Below are 15,115 nucleotides of genomic sequence, written 5' to 3'. Positions count from 1 at the left end.
TGGCTGCCCATTCCCTATGTAAACTCAGGGCTGGGGGCAAAATACCCTGTGCTCTGGTGGTCAGTTACTGCAGCGTGTGCCACCCAGATTGTTGTCCCTCTGCCCTGCGGCTGCAGCGTTCTGTTGCCCAAGACCTCATGCAGCCTCGGGGGGAAGCATTGACACTACCATGCTTAGCTGGCGCGGCTTTGTAGGTGCTGAAGGCTCCCTGGAAAAATGAAAACATAGAGGCACTTTTCTCCTGGCTGTTTATTAACAGAACAAAGAAAAACAAAATGCACGGGCTCGAAACAGAGGCCAGATCTCAAATGTGGAGGCAAAATACGAGGTGGCAATTAAAATGTGATTACACAAAGTCTGGACACTGAGAAAAGTTTACAGGACAGTGGGTGTGGGTTTTCTACAACAGACACTTAAATATACATGACAGAAATTGCAGATAGAAACCATCAAAGACAAACTCCAAATCAACTGTTAATGTTCACAGACTCCCCCAACCACAGAGCCTTCCGTCAGGACTAGCGGGGAGACTTGAAAGCAGGACCAGCTCACCTTCCCCTGCCTTGGGCTTGCTCTCTCCTGTCTGAATGCCAAAGGGAGGGGACAGCTCACACACTGCTCGGCTCCCCGCTTTCTCTGCAGCTCTCCCATATCTAACAGACAGCCTCAGCCTCGTGGCGGTGTCTCGGGGATGTACTAACAAGAAGTCGCTACTGCAGCGAATGCTCATTAAGGAAGAGCTCGCTTTTGGAGACTGCAAAGGTTTGCAAAAGAGCTTAAGCATCATACCAGGCAATAGGGCTTGGAGTGAGAATGGAAATCAGTGACCAAGCGGTTTTCGATTTGGCGTGCGTCAGTTTGCACAACACGCATTGGCCACAGCCACATCTCTCAGGGCATCAAAACCACAGCGAGACTCAGCCACCTGGCTTCACAAGGTATCACTGGGGTGGACAGCACAACCTGCGTATTTGTAACAATGTAGAATAAACACAAAACAAAGCAGAATAAACACAACTCTACTGAAACAAAAGCCGTCACTTTATTTACAAAGTCACAAAACCAAGTATAAATACTTCTGTCATTAACGTTTAGGAAAACCATTTACAAAATTTTCAAATATGTACAAGTAGCTTGAAAAATCACCAGCTTTCCATCCATTTTATCTCAGGTCTTGAGGGGGGTGGGCAGGGCGACGCCACTCGGTAATGAGGACCGAGTGTGGCTGTCTGGGCTGTGTGGGAATTTGCTGAGGCTTCAGGCCCCTCTTAGAACGCCACCAGGACACCCAGCTCTGATTTAAAGCCCCCTGGCACCCTAGGGAGCTGGCGAGTATTCTGGGCAGCAGCATGCTGTTCCAGAATGTCATCGATCAACCTCAAGTTACACAGCCAGTCTTCATCCGGGCCCTCACCGGAGCCTTTCAAGAGAGCTTCACTGAAATCCACCTCACCGTTGTCAGGTGGCGAAATCAGACCATTTAGTGGCTGCTGGGGCAAGAAGTCGCTGGGTGGCAGCTCAGGGGGGGTCCCCATTCTGTTGAAGGGACCCAGGGACTGGCTGGCAGCCATGGCTGAGGCAGCAGTGGCAGCAGCCACATAGCTTGGTGGTTCACTGCCATGGATGGGACTCATGGGAGCAAAGCGGGCCATGCCCTGCTGCAGGGACTTGGTGCTCAGCACAGGCACAGGGCCCCGCACTGGGCTCTGCCGGAGGCTCTGGCTGCCCAGCAGGCCAAAGCTGGGGCTGGCCAGGGTAGTGCCGCTCCCCTTCTGGCCAGACCTGCTTCCTGGGCTCACGTGCCCGGGGGGTGCCACTGCCTGCTGAGATGGAAATGCCTGGGCTATGGGGGGCACTTTCATGGGTGCCTTGGCAAAGCCGGAGTTGCTGTTATCTACTTGGCTCGGGGATGGTTCCCTTGAAACTGCTGTGGTTACAGCTGCCACCGACAATGCCACCCATGTGCCATTGTTCAACAGAGTGGGCATTTTTGGCACACTGGGCTGTCTGAGCTGGTGGGGACTCAGGGGCCGGCTGCCCAGTGGGCTGGGACAGAACCTGGGCAGGAGCACTCCTGGGAGGGCGGCCTTGGCACTCTGTGGATGCTGGCAGACAGAGCCAAGACTGCCCAGGGGTTTCTTGCTGGGGCGAGAGGACGTGGGGAAGTGGGAGCCGGTGCTGAATGTTCCTTGCTGCTTCCGTGGAGTTGGCGAGATCATGCCCATGCCCTCGCAGCTCTGGTGCCTGGTGGGTGGGATTGCTCCTGCAGTCAGATTGTTGGGAAGGAGCCTGGGGCTGGGCGGCATCATGTGCTGGCTGGATGACGGGCTTGCCTTGGTCTGGCTACACTTGGAGGTGACTTGTTCTTGGACGGCTACAGGAAGAGAGATGGGGGATTAGTTTCAAATGCATCCTTGGCTTGGGCTGTGGGTCAGGCATCGACCTTTTGTCACCTCTGTCCCTTGGCTCCCTATTGAGCACCCCTGCCCCCAACTCCCTTCAACTCGCCTCGTTTCTCTGCCCTTAGCGTGCACTGCGGTTCCCCTGGGAAGCCTTCCCAGCCCTCCCAGGTCTGTGTTCAGCACCCTTCCCAAAGGGGGCTATGCTGGCCTGGAGGCCGGGGCTTTGTCTGCATTCTTGGGTACAGCAGAGGCTCGGCGAGGCCAGGCTGTGCCTGCCCTTGCACTCAGTGACTGTATGCAGGGCCCTGCACTGAACAGTTTTTGGAAGAAAGGAAGGAAGGGAAGAGGAAGGGAAAGAAGGAAAGGAAGGAAGGGAAGAGGAAGGGAAAGAAGGAAAGGAAGGAAGGGAAGAAGAGAGGGGAGGGGGTTGGGCTGGGGAAGATGGCCGAGCAGCTCAGACTAGAGAGGCACCGCTGGACTCGGTTTCCCGGCAAGTGTGCTGAGAGGGAGTGAAGACAGTGTTCGATCCGCTCTGTTCTCGGTGCAGCCGACACAGCCTCTGAGCCTGGATGTGGGGCTCCCATGCCTGTCGTGTTGAGCTACTCTGAGCCTGCAGCCCCAGCCTGCCTGACACACCACGCCAGCCTGGACATGTGAGGCAGAAACTCGGCTGGTATCGGGCCCAAAGGGATGGGGGTTTGGGGGAGAAAGGAGGACCAATGTTATGCAGGTGGCATTGGGCTAAAACCCGTCTGAGGGCAAGTGGACAAGTGTGGAGGGCACCATGAGCATCCTTGCAAGGAGCACCTAACTCAGCCCTCCCTGGGTAGTCTGCAAGCTGGAGGAAGCAGAGGCCATGTCTGGCTCTTTGCTACCTGCTGTATCCCTAGCCAAAAACGGGATGCTACATCCATAGCTGCCTGGTAAGATGGGGTCCCTGGGAGCATCCCCAGTCCTCACTCCACATGGCCCCAACACCCTCTAGAAGTGGGTCACCCCATCTGTGTTTGAGGAAGGGCAGAATCGGAACTCTGGGTGGCAGCCCCAGGTCCCTGTCCCTCTGCCATTGACACGAATGGCTCGAAGGGCTCTGGCTCGGCTTAATCAATCTCTTGAATCAGAGGATTCTGGAAGCATTAAGTCCAGGCCTCCAACTGGGATCCTGCTCTTAGAGATGGGTGGGTGAACTCTATTTAATGGGACAGACCAAACCTTTCAGACCTCGCCTCTGCTTAGTACTTTCAGAAACACAGGCAGTAACTGCTCATTTGGAAAGGAATTCTTCCCCCATCCCTGTATGCTTCCCCTCGCTCGCCCCTGTGGGACAGAACATTGGCCTTAACCGCTTACCTTGAACTTGACTCATCTGCTGGGCCACATACGCACTTCGCTGTTTAGGGGTCATTGCCATAAGACCTGATTTCTGTTTCTCTTGCTAAACAGAAGGTGAAAAACACATGTTAGATTGCAGCTACCGAGAAATATTAGCCTTGGGATCACTGTGCGGGGACCTGGGACTCGGCTTTAGTGTAGCAAAAGCATGAGTGAACACACCAATACACACTCGCATGCATGCTCCACCCTCCCAAGCAAAATTCCACAGGGAGAAAGAAAAGTAGGGCTCTGCACCTGGGTTAAAAAAAACCAACTGCTGCAGCATAGGATGGGAGAGAGCTTAATAGCAAGAGCACACAGAGAAAGCCTGAGGCGTTTTGGATGTCCATCTGCTCAGGATGGGTCAGCAGTGAGATGTGGTCACCAAAAGAACAAATGTAACATTAGGCTACATTAATAGAAGCAGAGTATGTAGGAGGGAGGTGACAGTCCTATGCTACTCTGCCCACAGTGCCAACAGGAATCTGGGCATGCCAGTCTCAGGGAGACCCAGACAAACTGGCTGGGTTCAGAGGATGCTATGAAATGGCTAAGTGAGCCGAGCCGGGGCGAAGATTCTGGGCTTCTTGCTGAGGCTGTCATGGGGAAGTGACCAAGGCCTGTTCCGGGTGGTCCTGGCACCGACAGCTGCGTAATCCCATGGTCAGATGGAAACACTGCCCAACACCTAGAGTAGCCAGACATCACTGCCAATTTCCCTTCCTTCTGACTGGCTGTGGAGGACAGATGGGAGGGGCTTCCTGTCCCTGGCTGGAAGCTGGCTGGGTCAGGGGGAGGAGCTGAGCTGCAGGGCCACAGTCCCTGAACTCATTCTGGGGCCAGCCCATGGGCCAAAGGGGGACAGCGTAGCCAGGAGAGAATCAGGAGACCCCAAGGCGAAAGGACGCCGCAGCTGGTTGTGACTGCGACCCAGCTCTGACTGGCTGCCAGGGGCTTGCTCTCTCCATTCACCTGCTGCCATCTCTGCCCTTCTGAAGAAGCCTGCCTGCTAGTGTGCCAACTGCCAAGGCAGCTGTCAGGGAGCACACACTCTCGGCCCTCTTTCTGTCCCCCCTCACTGGGGCCAGAGGATGTGACCCTACAATAGGGGCTGCTTCTCTGCCTCCCTGGGGCTGGCGTGGGATGGGCAGGGTGGAGGGCCAGCGCTTGGGAGTGTGCCTGGCCCTGCGGCCTGGCAGCGGTTCCTGGCTCTGTTTCTGCCGAGGCAGAGAGGACAAACACACAGAACCGGGAAGACTATACCAGACTGCTTGGGCTGCTTCCTGTCCCAGCTCTTGCCGCTGCTCATAACTGGGGGCTGCTGCTGGGCTGAGTGCAGGGCCTGTTTCTCAGCTGACCCCTGGGGCTCCTCTCTTCAGGCAGGTACTAGGGTTCACTGTCTTGAGCACTTCACACCCGTTATTTCCCATCATCTGGAAATGCCCCATGGGGACACAGAGGAGCGTGGTGGTCACATGACCACCCCAGGCCACACCATCCAGACCTGCTGGAGGTTTGGGGGGTGTGTGTGTGTGTGTGTGACCATTTCACTTCCGTTCCTCCCCTTGACCCTTCCACCGGCCTGCAGAAATTGGCGTAGATTCACAGTCCCCAGCTCACAGGTATGAAGCGTCTGAGCTCAGAGCTTAAATGACTTGCCCAAAGCTACACGGCTAGGAAGTGGAATGCCACTAACAGCACACGCAGCGCTCGGCCTCTCTCTACAGCTGGCTGCAGCGTGGTCATCTTGGTGCACACACTGCCTAACCCCATCCGGGCTGGCTGCCCAGTAGCTTCAGCAAGTTCTGCAGTTGTTGGGGGGCGGGGCCAAGAGGTGGGGAGGTGGAGGCCAGAGGGTGTGACCAAAGAAAAGACAGGGAGGGCAGAAAAGTGCACAGGGAAGGATGTACGGAGAAAGTCCGCCCAGGGCCAGTGGAAAACAAAAAGAAAAGCCTGCTGGGGCAGGACTCAGAGGGTGGAGCCCGGGTACTGCCTGCCAGATGAGAGACAGCTCACTCCCAGTCTGGGGCTACGGGACAAACGGGATGTTAGTCTTCACCCACAGAGGCACAAATTCGAGCGTCCAGAGTTGTAGGAAATCTGGCCAGCCATGACATCAGTAGAGAGACTGCCAAGGCCAAACAATGCTCCTGCCCAGCCCACAGTGCTGGTGGCCAGCTCTGCAAACCCCTGTGCCTGCCTGTGGGGAGTGCCAGCAAGGGCGGGGGCGGGGGGTCCTCCACGGGCTCTTCTCCCCACTGGGGTGCCCAGGGCCCAGCCAGTCCTGTGCTTCCACTCTGGTCGTGTTGTCCCTGGCAGAGGGAGCCTGGCCATTCTCTCCAGGCCTCCCTTGGAGACCACTTCCTTTGTTTTGCAGACGGAGAGCCCATCCTTTGTTCTGAATCAATGTGCTCCAAAGATAAGCCCCAAGAAAACAGTTGTTGCCTTTTGACACTGACAATTAGAATCCTTGGAAAATGGGGAAAACAGGAAATGACAAATGGTTTCAGTGACCAGGAGGAAACAGTGGCTGAAAATTGCTGCTTAGTGTCAGGACACTCGATTTCTGCCTGTTGTGAAGGGTGTCCCAGGTCGTGTGGCTTTTTATAAGTACCAGAGGAGGTCATCATGGTGCCCAGTCCTGTGGTGCCAGCGACACCGACATGCAGCACTGCCCTGTGGGTCCTATGTGAGCCCAAGGGTGCTTCTCCCACGTCCTGGGCTGCCGTTCATGATGGCTCACGGAAGCGCTCTCGCCTCCCCTTGTGTGCCAAACAGGACAGGGGCAAAAGGCCTGGCCCAAACCCTGCTGCCGCCTGCTGGCTCACTGAGGCCAGGCCCGGCGCTGCATCAGCCTCCCCATTAGCCACCACGTGGTCGTGCTCCTGCCCCCCCCCCCCACCCCAGCGCAATCACCTAGAGGCTTCTCTCACTGGTGCAGAGGGAAAATAATCTCATTACCAATTCAACCACTTAATCAGACAAAGGGACTCTCCAGCTGGGCGAAGCCAGAAGGCAGGTGGTCAGCGGGAATTGGACACGTGCCCGCAGAACCTTCCTGGGTTTCAGCCCAGTTCAGACTGAAGCTACTCACCCCATGGTTCATTAGAGGAGGGGATTCTGGCTCTGTGTGTTGAGGGGTGGAGGGAGACGGGGAGAGAGGGGGGAGAGAGCGGAGAGGGAGAGAGGAGGAAGAGGAGGAAAGGAGGACAGGGGAGACAGCCGAATTCTCCCCTATCAGGGAACCCCCTACCTGCCCTGTCAGCAGACCAACCCTTTCGGGTCCCCACACAGAGCCAGCCTGCCCCGCAGCAGCAGGCCCCCAGCTCTCTGTCTCAAAGGCTAACGAGCGCTGGTGTGGGTTGCTTATTACTCCACAGGGAAAAACACCTTCTTTTGTGGAGTTTTGAAAGCCAGAATTGGGAACAACTCACTCACCCTGCTGACTTCCTTTGAAATGACAGGAGGTTGCCGTGCTGTGCGGGGGCTACCATGTCAGAGATCTGAATTCTGGGGGCACCCATGTGGCTGGAGACACCTGATACCCATAGGGCCTGGCCAGCCAGGGCTGCAATTTGGACACCACCACCAGGAGGTCAGTTAGACGAGCACTTCAGAAGCCAAGAGGGGCTGCTTCTGACAAGGAGTGGTAGGCAAGTTTCAACTGTTTCCTAGGTTCCTTCTAACTTTCAGAGCCCATGACTCAGTGTCTCCAGAAGGCCTGTGGGGAGGCTGGAGCATAGGGCGAGTCTCCTCCCTGTAGACTGCCAGGGCCACAGTCTGAGGTGGCCACTCATCACTTGCTCTCGTGCATGGCCTTGGCTCAGTTCCTTCCCCTACCCAAAGTGCCACCAAAGGGACACAGGCCTCAGTGACTCTGAAGCCCCTGAACCTGCCTGCCCAAGGACACAATGGGAAGACAGGGGTTACAGGACAGCCCAGCCAGTCCCTTGATCAGTCAGTCGACAAACACTTACTGTGGGTCTACTGCGGGCCAGGCTCTGTACCTGGCACTGGGCTGTCACTGTGTGCCTGGACTCTTAAGAACCTTCACTAGACAGGAAGACAAGGCCAAGGAGATCACGGTCTAAGACGACATGGCAAGGGGAACAGATGGTGAGCGGGCAGGCACTAGCAGAACCCCCAGGTCAGGCATGGGCCCGAGGGCCAACTGGAACCCCCAAGCCATTCCCTGCATTAGGCAAACCTGGGCCTGTGATGGCCTGCTGGGGTCTTTCTTGGTTCCTCTGGACCCTTGGTGCAAGGGCTGGGGATCCACCCCTCAGTACTCTTGCGGCTCTTGGGTTCGCACAGTCTCCAGCTGTCACCAGGGGCTTCACAAAATAAATGCCATCAAAAGCCAATGAGTGGGATGGGTGTGGTCATCCCTGTCACCCTGCATTTGCTGTCTTTCCACTTGACCTACGACTGTGCAAACTATTCTCACTCAGGCTCAGTCTCTGTGGTTTCAGGGCTGGCCGGGCTGGCAGGGCTTGGTCCAAATGCTGGGAGTGGTCCCGGGGGGGAGGGAACAAGGGTCCCTCTTCTTCCCCTGCGATGCTCGTACCCTGTCTCCCTCTGACTCACAGGCTGCGGTGACAAGGTGAGGGGCCAGCTTCCCAAGCTCCTAGAGAAGAGGTCAGAGCTTCCCTCCACTGCTGGGGCAGAGAGAGAATGAGGTGGGAAACAGGAATCCTCTGCAAGCTTGTGGGGTCCTCTGGCTGGTGGTTTCTGAGGCCAGGGCAGGGCAGGGCAGACTGGGGTGGAAACAGCAACATTCCGAGTGGACAGTCTGCTCTGCTAATTCTGTTTCCCTGGCTGTTTGGGGCTGGATGAGATTCTGCTGGGTTCAGCTGGAGAGTGAATAGCCGAGGAGCACTGAGAAATCAATAGCCCTTGAATGGAAGGCACTGCCTGTTCTTCCAGGCCGGGGCCGGCGGGATAAAGGGAATGGGGCTGTATGTACCAAAGCAGAATTTCCATTAAAGGCCAGAATCTTGGGAGGCCCTTTCAGCTTGATGGCATCTTCTAATCACCATCACTGAGAAAATGCGCCTGTCTGCACTTGGCTTTGCAGACAGGGCAGACATCCTGTGCACAGTGCTGTCTCATGTGCCACAAACAACAACAACCCTGCTGGCCCAATGAGATTTTCTGCAAATGCTGGTCTCCATCATCTTGTTCTCATCACTGCTAATGTGACTTTCGGGGGCACGCCAGGCCACTCCTGCTGGACTCTAGAATCTGGAGGCCAATCCCAGCTCACAGCCCTCTTGGATCCTTTTGCCTTTGCCCCTGGATCGGCCCGCCATGCCTCCAGTGGGGCGGCCCAGCTTCCCTGGTGTGGAGGGCTCGGGAGTCCTGGCTGGGCACCCACAGCAGATGGCTGGCAGGAAAGGCAGCTCCTGAGCACCCAGTAGGTGCCAAACAGGCAGGCAGCGGGTGGGGAGATGCAGAGCTGTGGAAGGGTACTCGAGGCCAGAAAGCAGTAGCAGTCCCGCCCTGGTGTACAGGGCTCTGCCTTTGGAGCCAGTACCTCCTGTGCTCCTCCCAACAACCCCGTGAGGCAGGAGGGCAGGCTGAGCAGGGGACTGCGGCCCAGGTGACAGATGAGGAAAGTGAGGCTCAGGGAGAAGTGACTTACCTGTGGAGTCGCAGTTAGGCAGTAGTGGAGCAGGCACCTGCCTCCAGGCCTTCGGATCCCAGCCGCCCCAGGGCGCTGCCTCTGAGGTGCTGTACGAGGAGGTGACTCTGGCCAGCTCATGAGCAAAGGAGCTGCTGGGCAGGAAGGCCTCACTCCCCAGGGCCTGGCAGGATGGGGGCTGTCGCCCGAGGCTGACCTGGGGGGGCCTGGCTTCCCCAAGCTTGCAGGCTTTGTCTACATGAGTCTACAACAACCGATTGAACAATCCATCAGCTGCTTGGCCACGAAATGGTTCTGACTGATCTTGTCACTGCCCTTACCACCTAGTGGGGTTGTTGGGGTGTTGTGGTTCTACACACCAACTGGTTTGGGGAAGCAAAACTAAACAGCTTTGTGGTCTTAGCTTGTCTTGGGTCACAGACTCCTTAGAGGATCGGCTGCAAACTATGGTCTCCCTTTCGCAGAAAATGCATGCGTAGTGTCTCCCCTTCCCCGTGCACCACTGTCACTTTACATATGTTTAGGGGGTTTTCTGGACCACTTAATGCCCATCCATGGATTTCATGTGAAGAATTCCTTGCCTTGAGCAATCACTGTCTTGTTGAAAATGGGAGTGAAGCTAAGCCGGATAGCTGGGTCACTGGCAATGACTTGGACCACTCTTGACTCCTTCTCACCCTGCTCCACCCCCACCCCTGCCGCAGACCACACAATAGCACACAACTCTAAACTGGTGTGTAGGTGTGTGTGTGTGTACACATGCTGAGGAATCTGCAAAACCAAATGATGAGTGCAAAACCAAACAGTCAAGTGCACATCCCACAATGGCCAGGCCCTGGGCGGCAGCCCTCGCTGCTCTTGACCCTGCCCGTCCGCAAGGTTTCAGGACTCCTGTGGGTGAGAGTTCCCTTTCTTTCCGTCGTGCTTTAGGAGACAGGGATTTTACCAGCATGGATTAGACTTTATGTATGACCCAGTTCTTTCAAACGAGGCATTAAAATGACCTCATATTTGATACCACTGTCAGCAAACACTTCAGAGCTCAAATGAACGGTTGGCTGCCTTGGCCTCGACACCCTGATGAGCACCACAAGTGCTTGGCAGCGGGGCTGTCCACGGGGACCAGGGAAAGCCTGTGTGCCGAGAGGCTCTTCCTCTTTCTACAGGAAGCAGCATCTTCATTCTCATGCTTTTGATGCCTGAGCGCTGAGTGATCGACTGTGTCCATCAATCAGTGCAGTGGGAAAGCAAATACTCATCTCCCAAAGCTAAGCTGAACAGTTGTGTTCAGGTCACTTCAATGAAGATGTACTAAGGATCTACCATGGCCAACTCTTTCCAATGGATGACAATCCTGTAGGTGTCTGGGTACATTATGTGAAATAATAAGATTGCCACGGTTGAATTTGCTGAGCATTTTCTATGCTCCAGGCACAACTCAAGTGCTTTAAGTTTTGGTCTCATTCAGTTCTTAGGAACAACTGTCTCTGAGGTAGCAGCTATTGCAGTTCCTATTTTATGGATGAGGACACTGGGGCCCAGAGGTTAACTAAGTTGCCCAAAGTCACACAACTAGTTAGTAGTGGGGCAGGATGCAAACCCAGGTTTGCCTCACTCCCAAGCCCCCATGTAGTCTGCGTGTGTTGAGTCACTACCTTGCCAGATGGAAAACATGCTGTGAGATGGAGACTCATAATGTGTTGTTAAGCAAAGTCCAGGCCAGATGTGACTAGGGAGGCTGTAGGCAAAATTTTAAGAATAAATTATAAGTTTTTAAAATTGGGAATAAGAAGACAAGCTAACTGGCCGGAGAGTTTTAAGGAAGATGACACACAACCATCCCAAAACAACAACAACAACAACAACAACAACAACAACAAAAACCCCAAACAAAACCAACCAACGCGAATTCTTTGTAGCAAGGGAACTCAATGTACTTGTGAAAAAGACCTCTTCGCCACCCTGATGGTATTTGGAGCAGCCAGAGAGAGCTCGGTGCCCTCCCTTCAGCTCAGCCCGTTAATACAGAGCTGAGCTCACACTGGCCATCTGTAGCTTCATTTGTCCTTGCTCGTGTCCTGGGTGGAACATGAGCAGAAACGTGGCTTTCCACAGCTCACACTTCTTTACGCCCACATGGCTAGCTCTTTGATGATTCTAAACACAGTTTACAGCCACACTGGAGCTGAAAAAAACCCCAGTATGCAAATATCACTTGGGTTCTGATGACTCGCCTGCTCCATGACGACACATTCTACAAGCAATGAATGGGGCTTATTTGTGGAGAATGAAAGCTTTTTAAACTTTTGCTCAGGAATCCCTGGTAGCTTCGTGTGACTTGGAAGATATTAGTGATGGGTCAAGAAACAGGACCCTCTCTCAGCATTAGCCTACGCTTACAGTGCCTCAGTAGTCCACCAGGCAGAAAAAACTACAGATGGCACATGGAAATGACCAGCAGTGAAAGATCCCCTGACAGTGTGGGCAGCCCTATTTTAGCAGCACCATCCCGGGTGGGCCTGGAGCACTCGCCCAAGTGGAGCAGGCACTGTGTAGACAGACCGATGCCATCCCCTGTTAAAAACCGAATATAGAAAAGAAAGGGAGGACACCCTGGAAGAGTCTATTCCAAACACAGAGATGGATTTGCTTTATGTTTGGAAACCACGAGAAGAGAAAATCCTCCTACCAACATTTCTTTGGGCTACACTTGGAGGGTGTGTGATATGCAGTTGATTTTCCTAACTGAAAGGCAGCAAGCACATGCAAATCAGCTGCAAAAGCTCCCAGTGAAATGTCATCTTCTTAGCTGATGGCAAGTAGCTCAAAGTCACAGAATAAGTAAGTGGCAGAGCTGAACCTAGGCCTGACTTAAAAAATGCAGGCTTTTAATCACAAATACTAAAGATGCTTTAAGATGAAGTGATGGTCAAAGCGTAACACCTAGGCTTATGCATACGCCCCAGCCTCATCTACCCGGCCAGCTTCAACTTCCTCAGCATCTCCTTGCTGGGTACAATAAGCATAGCTCCAAAGGAGCCATCTAGCTAACTGTCATGTCCAAGCAACCAAGGAAGGGAGAGGCAGGATTTCCTCTGGAGACTTCCGTATTTAGACAGCGGATTTAATGCATGCACCTAAATTCATTCCCTCCCAAAGTCCCATTATAACTACATTAAAGGCTTTTATTTTGTTTTGTTTTTTGAAGACAAAATCCCACCAGAATAGGGAACATAGGAGAGGAGATAACAGCACCAGAATTTATGACTCTAGAAAGTAGATAGAACTAGCTGGGCCTGGTGGAGCACATCTGTAGTTCCAGCTACTCAGAAGGTTGAGGTAGGAGGATTCCTTGAGCTGAAGAGTTCAAGGCTAGCCTGGGCAACGCAGTGAGACCCAATCTCACACACACAAAAAAGAAAAAGCAGATAGGCCAGGGTTAGCTGGATACATGGCCCTCAGGAAGCTGAATCAGAAGATGGCAGAGGGAAAGTTGAAAAGCAACTTGGTTTGAAGGGCAGGATCTTCATGACACTCAGAATTGGAGCCTTAGATTATCTCTGAACTTGAGGGTTAAGTGGAATGGGGTGGTGGTCGGTGTGACAGGGGCTGGGTGAAAACTGGTTAAGAAGAGGCCGATCTGTGGATCCCCTCCTCATCTCCCTGTCCCTGAGCATCTGTCTCTCCCTAACTGGGACAGAGGACTGCCTTGACCCTTTGCTGGTGAACCTCCCGGCCCTGCTACCCAAATCAGCTGAGGCCTCTCCTTCACCTGTGGATGAACTCCCCACTGACCTACATGGGTTGAACAAAATATCCCGTGAGGGTTTCATTTAAAAAATAGATTATAGTAAAAGATACATTATTGTTACTCTCCCTCAAAATATCACCTCTTGCTTTGAACACACTTTCCCCATCTTTCTTGCCACTCTCTAAAGCAGTTCTGAAAGTGCTCTTTCATGAGGCTCTTTGCCAGGCATGTTAGAAAATATAGTAAATGCTGCTGCCAGGTGCCATTCAAAGGAAGGCCAGGCTCATCCACCTTATTCACCAGATCTGGCACTGAGTGACTTCTGGCTCCTCCCCAGCATCAAAATGACAGTGAAATGAAAGGTTAATTAATTTATTTAGGCCATTGAGGCAGCCGCAACAATGCAACTAAGGACACTTAGGAAAGAGGATTTCAGAACTACTTCAGAAAGTGGCAAGAATGGTGAGATAAGTGTGTTCAAAGCAAAGAGGAGTATTGTGAGGGGGATCAATGGCAGTGTGTCTTTTACTGTAATAAATTTTAAAAAGCTTAAACATTCACCCTTTTGCTGATGAGACCTCACATACTTAGGAGGTGAAGGTATCGGAGGTAGACTGGCCAGGACTGCTGGGCATACGGACAATGGTGGGTTCCACAGGACGCAGGTCCATTGTGCCCTTAGCTACTGACTTCCCTAGGAGAGAAGCTGGGGACAACTCAGGAAGCCTTCAGCTGGTAGTGGCCTAGGACTCTTTTATACATCTAGGCTGTGCTTGCCACTCAGTGTTTTCAAAGCAAAGCTACTACATGTGTGAGTTCATTAATAAATGGTGAACCTAACTAGAGAAGAAAGGGAATGGTTATCTTAGCACAAGGGTGGCTACCTTTGTGGGGAGTGGCCATGATCAGGAAGGCTACACTGTTGCCAACATTCTATTCCTCATCCTTCTGAAAGAGTCGAAGTCATCATATTACAGTGACCCATGCATACCCATGTGTATAACAGCACAATTCATCATAGCTAAATTTTTGAAATGGCCTATATGTCCATCAACAGATGAATGCATAAAGAAAATGTGGTATTTATACACAGTGCAGTACTATTCTGCCTAAGAATAAGCTTGAGGCATTCGTAGGTAAATGGATGTGCCCTGAGACCATAATGTTAACTGAAATAAATCAGACACACAAGCTTAAATATGTCATGGTTTCTCTTATATGAGAAACCCAAAATATAACTAAAGAGCAAAATAAAATATAGAGAATAGGAAGTAGGGAGATCTTTTTCATATGGGAATGGGAACGAGAGATGGAGGAGTAAGGGAGAGGAGGGAAAGGGGATGGGAAAAAAAAGAATTGAAAAAATAAAATGGAAACAGTGCTTTGGTAAATGGGAAGGGGACCCAGAGATGGGAGGGATAGGATAGGGAGCAGATGAAAAAAGAATTAAGATATGTGATGCACATGTACCAACTCCCCACAGTAAATGCAAGATCATGATGTACTGCCAACATGGGCTAAAGGAAAAATAAAAGTTAAAAAAAACCCCTGCTGGGGATTTAGCTCAGTGGCTCTGGCGCCTGCCTCGAAAGCCCAAGGGCCCAAGTTTGATCCCGGTACCAAAAAAAAAAAAAAGAAAGAAAGAAAGAAAGATAGAAAGACAAACAACCCCAAACCCATTGCATTTCTCAACCTGATAGGGTAACACAAGTTCTCACTTTTCACTACTTTATCACACTGTACATGTAGACCTTCTACACTTGTCTGTGTCAGTCATTTTCTAGTAAAGGGGAAAAGCTATGTATACAGGTTGATACCAACAATGTGAACTGTACCTTTTGGTATAGTAGAAAATTAATGAAATGCCATATTCTAACTCATTAACAGTTATCCCTGAGTTATTTATATATTCATATTGATATATTTTATTATTATTATTTTGAC

General features: G+C 52.4%; 1 protein-coding gene across 8 annotated transcripts in view; it reads right to left on the bottom strand.

Moving 5' to 3' along the window:
• Positions 1–231: 231 nt before the first annotated feature.
• Mamld1 (mastermind like domain containing 1) overlaps positions 232–15,115 on the bottom strand; it is a 119,622-nt gene continuing 104,738 nt past the window's right edge. For 4 of the 8 annotated variants that reach the window (XM_004874113.3, XM_004874112.4, XM_087209760.1 and 1 more), the window contains exons 4-5: positions 3,753–3,837; positions 232–2,374 (exon numbers count right to left, since the gene is read on the bottom strand). In XM_004874113.3, coding sequence (XP_004874170.2) covers positions 1,269–2,374; positions 3,753–3,837 — 1,191 coding nt within the window. In that variant the 3' untranslated portion in view covers positions 232–1,268. Of the gene's footprint in view, positions 2,375–3,752; positions 3,838–7,753; positions 7,864–7,983; positions 8,111–9,420; positions 9,665–15,115 lie in introns of all 8 variants that reach the window. The other 4 variants (XM_087209761.1, XM_087209762.1, XR_015450709.1 and 1 more) reach the window with 3 other exon arrangements.

This window comes from Heterocephalus glaber, unplaced genomic scaffold, assembly GCF_053883595.1.
Source record: "Heterocephalus glaber isolate CG9 unplaced genomic scaffold, H.glaber_assembly_v1.0 deba00001066, whole genome shotgun sequence".
Taxonomy (NCBI): domain Eukaryota; kingdom Metazoa; phylum Chordata; class Mammalia; order Rodentia; family Bathyergidae; genus Heterocephalus; species Heterocephalus glaber.
Note: the sequence above shows the minus strand (reverse complement) of the source record. Positions and strands in the feature narration are given on the sequence as shown.